This window comes from Eleutherodactylus coqui, chromosome 5, assembly GCF_035609145.1.
Source record: "Eleutherodactylus coqui strain aEleCoq1 chromosome 5, aEleCoq1.hap1, whole genome shotgun sequence".
Classification (NCBI taxonomy): domain Eukaryota; kingdom Metazoa; phylum Chordata; class Amphibia; order Anura; family Eleutherodactylidae; genus Eleutherodactylus; species Eleutherodactylus coqui.
In genome coordinates this window covers 203,860,662-203,873,273 of record NC_089841.1, presented here as the reverse complement: position 1 = coordinate 203,873,273, position 12,612 = coordinate 203,860,662, and the positions used below count along the sequence as shown (strand labels likewise).

Here is a 12,612-nt window from a genome sequence, read left to right as displayed (position 1 = left end):
CTTGGGCCTCTGGTAGACACAGCTGGCTGCCTCAGAAGAGAATTATGACCTGTCTCTATTGACACTTTGCAGCAAAATGATGTCACATGAAATTTGAGTAAATGGAAATAAACTATACTAAATATATTACATGTTGACATTTTCTAGCGAACAATGATTTTGCCACCTCTCTTAAACCCTATTATGGCAATGCTTTCTCTTACGCAATTTTTAGGGCTTATATACACAGTCATATGACAGATATGGCACCCATAGCCTGCTATAGAGCCATACTGTATCCCTGTGCCTCCAATTTCCTAAGGGGACACTCTGAAGATTTTCTTGTACAAGAATCTAAGAGGAAAAAAATGGCATGCTCTAACATATGTGATGTCTGAAATATTTTTCTCTACAAACATTGCTGCTAGAGTATATAGGCATCATGGAGGCAACAAACGCCAGCACATAGTGTGTCCTCAGATTTATAATAAGGACATGGTGGGACTCTGCTTGTCACCATACATCTGTGTTTGTGGCAATGTCACATCCATGAACCCTTAAAGGGATTGCCCCACTAAATTAACTTATCACCTATCCACAGGATGGGTGACATGTATCTGATTAGTAGGTGTCTGACCTCTGGGAGACCTATTGATCATGATAATGGAGGTCCTGGGGGGCCTGGAATGAATGGAGCTGTGGTCACACATGCGCACTACCACTTCTTTCATTTCTAAGGGAATGTTGGAGATAGCCAAGTACAAGTAATCAGCTGTGATAGTATGGCATGCCATTTGCACGATAAACATAGACCAACAGGGGACCGCTGGATCATCTGCAATGGATCGACAGGGGATTAAAGAGATGAGTTGTATTATTTGCATTTTATAAAATTTGCTACCCTTTTTTTTTGTTGGACGCCGGATAACCCCTTTAACTCGCTGCTGTATTGCCTTCTGATGAAAGGTCAATATCTTTGTAAATTACACAATTCTTTATGAGGTCTAGCATCTATACTATCCCAGGCTGGTGGACGGCAGGGCCCACAGAGCTTGATGGTAATCTGGGTAAGCATGCCCTATGTCGAGGTACACAGGCCAATGTGACTCCGTAAATCAGGGTCCCATATAAACCTGGCACTGACCCTGATCCTGTATTACACATTACATGGGTTTTCCGGGACTTGAACACTAATGTCCTTATAACGTTGGATCGACTGTCTGTGCCTAATTCTGCAACTAAGTTGCGTCCAAGTGCGCCCAGGCTACACGGTGGGCTGTGGTCCCATGCGACTTGTGACACAATTAAGTGAATACCACGACTGTGCTACATCTCTAATGATTTTCTATGGAAGAAGGACTGCGGGGTATTACCTGGCACCGCCCCCACTACAGATATAATCTGTGTACACAAGGAAAGGCCCCCTTCATTTTGTAATAGGGATATTGAGGGTCATCCCTAAAAGCCCATTCAGGAGGGCGTATGCGAGTTGCGCCCAGATTTTTGGATTAAACTCACATTGGACAGCACAAGGACACACATCTGTGTGCTACCGGATACCCACGGGCAGAGGACATTGCATGCCTTAGGCTGGGCTCACATGACTGTGAGCGCCCGCATGCCACACACGGCAACGATATACGTACTTTCTGCCGATCATACGCGCCAGGATAGAGCATGCTGCGATTTTTTTTTACACGCAAATAATGCGTGCACGAAATAAACACTGGTGAGAGTGGCCCAATACAAATCAATGGGCTATTGGCATTGCGGTAGTGTTGCCCGCGCGATGTGTAGTGACAATACGCCCGTGTGAGAGTGTCCTTATTCTGTTGATACGAACCAGAATACGTCGTGCTTACATTTTTTCCCGCAGACCATCAGTCCATGGGAAAAAAAACATTCTCTGAATAGCCTAATTGGCTGTAATGGGTCCGCGTGCTGTCTGTGCAATACACGGGCAGGAAATATGGAAATATGCCCAACTGAATGGGCCCTAACAAAATATGAATGTCCCATCCTAAGAAAATAGTCCTGAAAAAAAACATTATTATTGCACATAAAGAACAAAGGATACCTTACACCAAAATGACTAATATATATCACTGAAGCTGCCTGGCACACGTCCTAAGGAGCTGTGAAGGCCTCCTGATAAGGACTCCCATCAATGCTACTTTGTATCCCCCTACGTACGGGGTGGAACTGGAGGCAGTTCCGGCAGCGAGGCAGTTAACAGCAGCACTGTGTGTGTCCATTGAAAAAAAACCGAAGCGTTGCAGGCAGGAGGGGGGAGCTGTGGGAGAGAGAACAGCGGCCCGAGCGGGGCGGGGACTGCGCCCGCGTCACGTGACGGACGGGCCCCCTCAAGAAGGCGCGCTCTCGCCACTCGGCCGCAGCCGGGAACGTCCACAGACAGAGCCGCCAGCGCGCCGTCCACCCTGCGTGCGGGCATACCTCACAAGCCGTAGTACATTCCTGGGGGCTCTGTACCCAGTGCACCGTTACACGCCTGTGCCCACATGGGTGCTGCCCCATCCTGGCACATGTTAGCGTGTATGGGCGAACAGAAACCCTTGCACTCCTATAACTGGAGGCTTTAGGGCTCTCTGACTTGCCCTATGGTGAGGTCCATGCCCTCCCTCATGTGGGCAGTATTCACACGGGCACTTTTATTGTGCCAGTTTTGTGCGCTGTGCAAAACTGGCACGGAAATAGAATTATTTGCAAAGGGCTTCCTGACCGAGGAGACGAGAATGTTCGATTTTTTGGGTGATCTCACGCATTATTGTAGATGCGGTCATACTTCGCTCTCGTGAAATGCAGAAAATCGTAGGAATGCAAGCGCAATAGCGGTCCGAGAGTCCCCATAGAAGTCAATAGGGGGTGCGCAAATGTGCGAGCGAGGAGATGCGCGAAACACCGCAAATGCACTGGAAAAAGAGCACATTTGGAACTAATTAGCCATTTCAGTGAACACGCCTTGCGGGGGCGAAAAGTCCAGCAAAATACGCCGATGCGCGCAAAAAAAAAAAAGCATTGCGCAATAACGCAGCGCTCAGGCGCACTTACGCTCGTGTGGACAAGGTTTTCAAAGAATCTCATCCGCATTGCTGCTATTATACAGGCTGCAGATGGAAAACCCGCCACTTGCGAACATGGCCGCCGGCTAATTTCAGTGTGATGCCTTGCTCGCCAATGTGCGATTTCCCCGCAGATTGTATGAAAAATGTCTGGCATCACTTTGGGAAAGTAGCGATCCTCGGGTACGGCTGACAGCCGCGGCGGATGATTGGATTGTTTTCAGTGGGAAACCTTGCATCGCACCCGTGCACCTGGCACAATGCTTTGCCAACCCCACTGAAAACAACGGGCGATGCCATGGCATGCCCAAAAATAGGACGTGCCTTTATTTTCTCCCCACATCGCAATGCCATGCAGGAAGGAATAACTCATGTGTATGACTCGAGTCGAAAGATGGGTTCATATCCGTGCGAGATTTGTACCTCTCAACGCACAAATCGCGTCCAAGATTCTCAGGCGCGTGAAACCGGCCTCAGCGAATGGCGCCACGCGATGGATTGGCTGCGGGTTTTCCACAGTAGAGAAAAATGCAGCATTTGGTGCGAATTCTAATATGGATTTTTGAGCGGATCTGCAGCAGATTTCATCTCTTTAATCGAAATGGTGAACTCTGCACCAACTGGTGCTGCGGAATCTTCAGCAAACCAACTATGTGTGAACACGCAGTAAATAGAACCCAGTGATTCCAATGGTTTCGTTCGCAAGCGCATATTTTGTGTTTACAACTCCGTCTCCCAAAAAATACGCAGCGTATTCTATTTTCCTGCGCTTTTGTGCAGGTAAATAAAACATATAGAGCTAATTATACTAATTGGCCATTTCAATGACTAGGACTGCGGTACAGTAAAAAACACAGAGGCACACACCAAAACGCAATGCCCGATGCACAAATTGCGACACAAATGCGTGCATAAATACGCATTCGCTTGTGTGAATCCGGCCTTTGGCTTTGACACATGACAGTTTTGCTGCATGGAAAATCCACAGCATTCGGGGCTTATTCAGATGTCTGTATATCGGTCCGGTTTTTACGCCCGGCTGATATACGCTGCCCCTCTCTGCAAGGGGAGGAGACGGGATGGGAGCTAGTGCACTGAGCCCCCGCCCCCTCTCCACCCCTCGCCACTGTTTGCAATGGGAGGGGGCAGGACAGGGGTGGAACTTAGCGCCGCCCCATCCTGCCCCTTCCATTGCAAACTGACAGGGGGCGGGAGCTCAGTGCACTAGCTCCCTTCCCGCCTCCTCCCTTTGCAGAGAGGGGCAGCGTATATCGGCCGGGCGTGAAAACCTGACCGATATACGGACATCTGAATAAGCCCTTACACGTAGCTGCAATGTGGAGGACATTTTTAAAATCTTGTCCACACATTGTGGAAAAAAATCCATACTATCAGTGCAGAAATGGGCCTGCGATGCAGAATTTAAAAGTGCAGCACGTCAGTTTTAGGCTGGGTTCACACACACCGGAATCCCAGCGGTAATCTCACGGTTTGGCTGCAGCGAAAAACCACGAGATTTCCATCGGGAGAAGCGCAGCTTTAAAACCCGCGGCACATAGCCGCGGGTTTTGAAGTGGCCTGGCCGCTCACTAGTCCGCTGCAGCCAGCGCTCCATAGAGGAGAGCATGGCCGCAGCGGAAGAAAAAAAAACATGAACATGCTGCGGCCGGCAAATGTGCTTTACCGTGGCGGATTCACCGTCCCGTGTGGACAAGATTTCTGAGAAATCTCATCCACATGGCCGGCCAATGCAGAGTTTTGCGGCCACGGGCGGATTTGCCGTGGCGACATTCCGGACTGAATTTGCACGGCAAAACCTCCCCGTGTGAACCCAGCCTTAGGGTTCCTTCACACGGGTGTATGGGTATATGCGTTCGCCTGTACGAAGCGTATATTTGCACAAGTGAAATTTTAACAAGCTCGACTCTCGATCGCAATTGGTGTTTTTAAAGCCACTCACACCGGGTGCTGCAGCGCGCATGTGAAAAAACACTCTGAAGCGATGGCAAGCAACAATCGGAAGAAATCCTCGGAATGGCAATAACATTTCTTATTAGGGCAAGGTGTCTTCCCAGCGTTGTACGCAGGGTAACTCCCTCCCCCTCCATTTTTTCCTGCTACCATAGAAGTCTATGGAAGCTTTCTGCGTAACACGGACAAAGATAGGTCAAGACTAGAGATGAGCGAGCGTACTCGGAAAAGCACTACTCGCTCGAGTAATTTGCTTTATCCGAGTATCGCTGTGCTCGGGTCTGAAGATTTGGGTGCCGCTGCGGCTGACAGGTGAGTCGCAGCGGGGAGCAGGGGAGAGCGGGCGGGAGAGAGGGAGAGAAAGATCTCCCCTCCGTTCCTCCCCGCTCTCCCCTGCAGCTCCCAGCTCCGTGCCGGCACCCGAATCTTCAGGGACGAGCACAGCGATACTCAGATAAAGCAAATTACTCGAGCGAGTAGTGCTTTTCCGAGTACGCTCGCTCATCTCTAGTCAAGACCTATCTTTTCACCCCCTGTATGAGGGCTCAGTCACACGGGCGCATCGGCACACGTGTTCCTGCACTAAAAGACGGCTGCACTGCAGGTGCAGATGACGCCAGAAGAAAGAACACATGACCGACTCCATTAATGGTCATGTGTTCTTTCTTCCAGTGCTGCGGAGAGACGTCCGCACTGCAGATGCGGCCGTCTTCTTCGTGCAGGAAGACGGGCGCATCGGCGCCTGAATGCGCCCGTGTGACTAAGCCCTAAAAGATATGGATGAGAAAAATAAAGCAGGTCCTATTTTTTCATGCACTAATATTTTGCGCGGAAAAAACATGTTCGTCTGAATGAAGCAATTGAAATCAAATGCATCGCATTGTCGTGTTATACGTGCCACTTCTGCGCAAATACGTTAGTCTGAATAAGCCCTTAATAGTGGATTTGGTGTAGAAAACCTGTCTACTTTCTGTAGATGCGATTTTGAGAGCAGATTTCGCAGCAGATTTTCCACATGGAAAAATCCAGATAATCCACAGCAAAATCCACAACAGCAGCGGTGACATTTTTCGGGCTTCTACAGAAGGGGTGATTTTGCGCTCAGTTATGCTTGCGCAAACCGCAGACAGTAAAACCCATTGATTTCAATGGATTCCCTCACATTCTGTGCTTTTTCGCACGATTTTTGTGCGCAAAGATATAAGCGACATGCCCTATTTTTGTGTGCATGTGCGTACCCAAGGTGATTTTGCGGTGTTAGTCCATTATAGCGGGCCTCATAAGGCTGCCCAGCCGGTTCAATCCCACTATTGCGAGTGTATCTACACTCGTCTGCAGGAGCCCTAAACATGCAGATGTTGGTGCGGATTTCCACAGCATCAAATTCCTCTGCATATTGTGGAAGAATTCCATCTCCTATGAAAGGACCCTTAGGGCTTCTGCACATGGGCGTTTTTGCGCATGTTTTTGTGTGCGCAAATTCGCTTGCGCAAAACACAGAATACAACCTATTGATTCCAATGGCTTCCCTTACATTATGCATTTTTGTGAACAAATTTCGCACGTGTGAAAAAATACACAACATGCTCTATTTTTGTGAGCATTTACGCACCGCAGGCCCCATTTTGCGGGGAAATCAATAATACCGGGACTAATTAGGTTGCGTAGCGTGTTAAATCATGACGCGGGTGTGTCCTGCGATAATGTGACCGGCCAGTGCAGATATACGCGCACAAAAGCCTGCAACAGCACTCCCTTTACAGCAATTACGTCACGCTATCACGAGTATATCTGCGCCTACGCTCGTCTGCAGAAGCATTTAGAGTATATTCACGTGTTGTAGATATTTCTATGGCTGAAAGTCTATTTCATTCATTTGATCGGGGTTGTTTTAGCACTGAGCACATGGATTTCTGGGACAGTTGCAGAAATTTCTACAACAAATCTGCAATGTGTAAAAATACCCATAAACACACAAAAACACTGATAACCATGTATCAGACCTGTTTTTTAAACACAGATTAAATGGGATCTATGAGCGAAAAAACACCACAACACCAGGAGCATGCTGAATTTTCAAACAAAGACCTGTCCAAAATCCCAAAGATTTACAAAAATGCAAAAAAACATCAATGCTTCAAAAAGCTTGTTGAAGGGGTTTCCGGGTTCTATATATATTTTTAAAATTTTGCTTGCTGATGCTAAAAAACAATAAGCGTACTCATACTCACCCGTCCCGCCTCCCTGCTGATCCAGCGCCACCTTTCCATTCACCCTTCTGTTTTTAAGCTGCAGCGTCAGCTTGTGAATGGAACATCACAGGCTGCTGCAGCCAATCACAGACCTCAGCGGTCAACTACTGAGATCTGTAATTGGCTGTAGCAGCCTGGAAGCAGAGGGCGCTGGGGGGAATGGAGAGGCTGGACCAGCGGGGTGCTGGGACGGGTGAGTATGACCACATTTAATGTTTTATGTGCCATGAGTAGCGTATTTAAAAAAAAAATAACTCAGAAACCCCTTTTAAGTGTTTTATACCAACCATATGTTTTAAGTCCAAGCATATGCGGGTTTCGGTTGCATAATATGCAGCGTATGTACGCGACCGAAAATCACATATTCCTTGCGTATTTCAGTCCTTCTTTGTGTTTTTACACATGCAAATAATACAGTGTATTAACACACCCCAAAAGAACACATAAGGGCCCACGGTAAATACACAGGTTTCCTTGTGTATTAACTTCAACAGCCTATTTCAAAGCATAATATGTACCAAAATAGGATATCCCGCGTATCTTTTCACGTGAATGAAGCCACTGAAATCAATGGGTTCCATTCACTGCGTATTATACGCATGAAATAATACATAGTGTAAATACAGCGTGTGAATGAGTCCTGAATAAGGATATTTCCACTACTGACACTGTTTATAGTAGAGTTCCCTTGTCATGTAAGGCTCTGTTCACATCTGCATCAAGGTTTCCATTCAGGATCTGTTGTAGGAAGGACATCCACAGCGCCTGATGAATCTCATTAACTTACACTGGGGTCTGCTGGGTTCTGTCGCATCAATACTCTTCCAATCAAATATGATGGAATCTAGGACAGAAGTTCAAACAGCACCTATGAAGCAGATGTGAGCAGAGCCTAAAGTTGTCAAACACTACAACAGGGGTTCTATAATACCTTGGAAACTTCTTAGGGGTTCCCTGGAAGACAAGATGTCTCATTGTAATATTAGGTGTGATATCGCAATAGGGGTTTCATTTTTTTTACTTTCAGAAAGATGGCTCCAGTCATAAAACTTATCACAAGGCGTATGCTATCTCACCAGGAAGCCCCAGCCGAATACATTGGTCCAACTGTGATTCAGATCTGATTAGGGGATCCAGTAAGAAATCCCCCAATATGACCATGTAGCAATGCATGCCTTAATCCTGTTAAAGGGGTACTCCCGCCAAAGCAGATCAGCACTTATCCAGAAGATAGGTGGCTGATTGGTAGGGCCCCTGGGGGGGTCCCACAGCATAGGCGGAAAGTTGTTTAAGCTGCAGAACTAAAAGTCTCAGAATAACATTTTGCCGGAAACAGAAAGTGCAATTTCTCATGTTCTAGGCTGCTTCACAAAACTATAGGAGGATATATCCTGGAATAGTATTATGAATGAAGAGATCCACTGCCAGCCCCTGTGTATGAGCTGAGCTCATCTGCACACTCAGTGCCCTCATGGGCTTGGCCAACACGTGTTGGATGTAGGACAGCACAGTGGAAACAGTCTGGGCATAAGATGAATTATAACCGCTGCCACTCGTCATCACTCACACACAGGAGAGCACGCTGGCAAGAAACAAGTTCCAATGACGATACTAGGTCTTGGGAGTGGTGATTAGAGGAAGGCACCCTGCACCTCTGTGTGGTTAAATTTCCCAAACTGGCCTAAAATAGCGCTGCCAGCAAATTCCTTGTGCTGCTTGCAGAGCTTTATGAGTAGGCTACCACTAAACAAGCACTATCTTAATGGCTCTCTCTCCCTGTGGTCTAGTCTCCTTCATATACAACTGATGAATTACTGTTGGGATATAATTGGCCTTGTTTCAGTAGTGTTCTAAAAAAGAGGAAGAAGTGTCATTGTAATAGTCTGCTTCAACTTGGGTGGTCAAAGGCATTCCTGCCCCCAATTTGTTTCATTGAGTGCTGCATCCCTTGCCATAATGCTATTCCTCATCAATCTGCCCTTCTTTACATTTGTAAGCTTTGTTAGCTTTAATATGCATGCCCTGGACATGTACACCAGGTTTTGTTAGGATTCCACAGATGTGGAGCACAGGACAGAATAGGGCGCATGACGCACTGCGCTAAATCCCACACCAAAATCCGCAAGCTACTTGCGGATTTTGATGCGGAACTGAAAATGGCTTAAAACCTGCCTGCAATTCCGCATCAACATCCGCAGTTGGACCTGTGGATTTTGGAGTGGAATTCTGCAGCTGTGGATTTGGCTGCGTCCTATAGCATGATTCCACCTTATATGAAAGGTCCCTGAGAGACCTGATCAGAGTGTCTGGAGTGGGGTGCTTATAAAAGCTGGAGAATAACTCAATACAAGCAATGGGCAACAATTTCCATATCTACACTGGAAGGAATGATTCATCTGGACTTCTGCAGCGTGTCTAATGACTGTCACCCTTAGAGACCTTTCACACATATGGAATATTTCCACAACATGCACCAAAAAATGCAGGAAATTCTGCACCAAAATGTATACATGCAGGATATGAAGTGGAAATCTGCAACAACATTACTAAGGGTGGCTTCAGACTGGCACATGCGCAAATACGCTCGCCGCCACGGAGCATATTAGCGCATGAACCAGTGATTTTTTTTGTCTATTCAAACTCCAAGCTTTTGCATAGGAAGATAGGTCCTGTCCTATCTTTTCTTGCACCAATGGTTTTCTTTCGTCATGTTTTACGGACGTGATTTTAATGCCCACAAAATGCGACAAAATCACGGCCGTCTGTTTAAAGCCCTAAGCTACATCTTTAAGTGAATGTTGTAGAAATTTTCTGCACATGTGAAAAGTCATTTAAGACCCTTTCACACAGGCGGAATTTTTTTGCATTCCATACCGCAAATCCGCCACTGTGACTTCTGCAACAAAACCTGCAAGTCTCATTGCGGATTTTGATGCAGAATTGCCATTTTCATTCCACATCCAAATTCACACTGATTTGTATGGACTTTAGCGCGGAATTTACAGCGGCTTACAGTGTGAAAGGTCCCTTATGAAAACTGTTACATGTGGCTGCAAAAAGGGGTAAGCAATATCAACTTAGCGTCTTCTATGATGGCATTAACAATCCTACAGTACTATTGATTCAGGAATGCCAGTGTTACAGGCAATGCCAATTTTCTAGTTTGCACCTGCTTCCTTATCATCCGAACTGTCCACAAACTAGTACCATATAACACCTAAAGTTGTAAAAAATTGCATTTTTGTCAGGTAATTCATTTTTACACTTCTGGAAAATAAACTATTTGTCACAGACACACAGTTGTCTGTTGGAAAATGTTGGCAAAACTATAAAAGGGACCCTGAGAGACCAGTGGTGGTCAATGACCTCACCTGCAATGGGACAGTCATGTCTGTTGTCTATTAGCATTGGTAATAGATCTCAGTCATTAGCAAGTCAATAGAAAACATATTGTAACAGATAGTCAGAGATCGTGGACACTGATAAATAACCAACAAGATACATTTGTATCAGCCTACATGGTTTTCTTCAGCTTTATGACAGCACCTGTACATTACTCGGGCAAGTAATGTTATTTGTTACATAGAGATAAACTACAGTATATACTGCACAGTCGCAGGGCATTTGCACTTAGTATACACATGGATACATTAAATTGACAGGATTTAGAACCTTATTTGACAGTATAAAGAGCCCCCACCACTGAGGTTTGTGCTGATAATGGTGTAACACCAGGAATCACTGCTTGCATTTGGTATTAAAATATAATATATAGCAGTGAAAGAAACTGCTTGCAGTGGCCTGGATTAATCAGCGCTGGCCCATAGCAGGAGAAGACCTCTCATGAGACAAGGCAATGCTGGGAGACACGATCCCTTTGACTCTCTGCTGGAGTAACACATTTATTAGAGATATAAGCGTGAGAAGTGAATGGCAAGTAAAACAATTCCGCTTCATTGTATGTCTCTTTCATACAGCTAATCCGGTTTACACATCACGCCTACATAATTCACACTGAGAGCATAAAAGGTATAATGTGTGTGGGTGAAATAAAGATGAAAAAAACTAGGGACAGGACATTTCCAGCTCCCAGTCATCTGCCTGTCACTTTTCTATCAGGGGATTTGATTTCCTATAATACATGGTGCTGTCCACATTTATTATCAGATATGGATGATGCATCTTCCATAAAACAATGTCACCAAGAAATCTCCTCTCTAGGGGGCATAGAACACGCAGGAGTCCATTTGGAAACCCAAAACTAACAAAACCCCATGATGAGGAATTCAATAGAGTAGTACATGTAAGCCAGCAGTCACCTCTCTATGGAAACAGGGTACACTCAGGGTTACCACATGGAGGGCTTATAGCTTATATTACACATGCCCTTTTCAAAACTCTCCTTATTACACCACATAATCCCCATTCCCAGATTCTGTATCCACACACACAAACATACACCCTGCCAACCCTTCCTTGCCCTCCCTTTGCTTCTCAGCAGTAGCAAGATCACAACACAGCCGGTGCCATTTGCCAACATCCCACTCCAGAGAATCATTTATGATATTACCTTCCAGCTTTATGTTATGCATGCTATAACAGCAAATCAGTTTACTTACCATCAAGTCCTTTCTCTCAAGTGCTAAACCCCAGTGAAATGGAAGATGATATTTTTCCCTGTATCCTTTAGGGGGGACCTTTGAGATCACATCAGTTCTCTGCCATCAGGAACTGAGAGTGTAATAATCCTTCTGGTGTGCAGGCATTCTGCAGAGTGCTGGAAGCTCTCACAATTACATGACTGTTTCTATTAAGCAGCTCCATCGTCTTCCATGTGGGTGGTCTGCCTCTCAATAGGCAGGACCTGTCAGCGTCACGTGACTCCCAGAAACAAGAAAGAAGAAGAAGAAACACGGTGACCTTTTTAATACAATAAACTTCTACAAGAGAAGGCAAAGTAAAGCCCTGTAACATGTTATGTGCACCAGCCTGGCCATGCAGGCAAACATACTGCTCCCCCTCCTTTTATCTGCTTGCCAATGCAAAAGGAAACTGATGAAAATGAGCGTGAATATGTTCATGAAACACCATAAAACCTACTCATTTTCGGGCATATGATTATTTTCTAGTAGATTATTTTGTGCTTGCTCTTTTGCATGCCTGGCTGGCATGATGTTGGGCATAGTCTGTAAGTATACACTGAGTTGTACTGAAGCAGCAGAAGGATAGACATAGTTGCAACTTATGTGTTTTGTTATATTTAGACACCTCAATTGGTCAGTGGCAGGAACATAGTTACTATAGGAGATGAACAGATGGCAGTACCACCT

The 12,612-nt window shown here is 45.8% G+C and overlaps 1 protein-coding gene across 1 annotated transcript in view; it reads right to left on the bottom strand.

Annotated features, from left to right (window-relative positions):
• The window catches only part of PTCH1 (patched 1), an 82,981-nt gene extending 70,949 nt beyond the window's left edge, over window positions 1–12,032 (bottom strand). Inside the window, exon 1 of the mRNA XM_066604081.1 lies at window positions 11,902–12,032. Coding sequence (XP_066460178.1) covers window positions 11,902–11,904 — 3 coding nt within the window. The 5' untranslated portion in view covers window positions 11,905–12,032. The remainder of the gene's footprint in view (window positions 1–11,901) is intronic.
• Window positions 12,033–12,612: the final 580 nt, after the last annotated feature.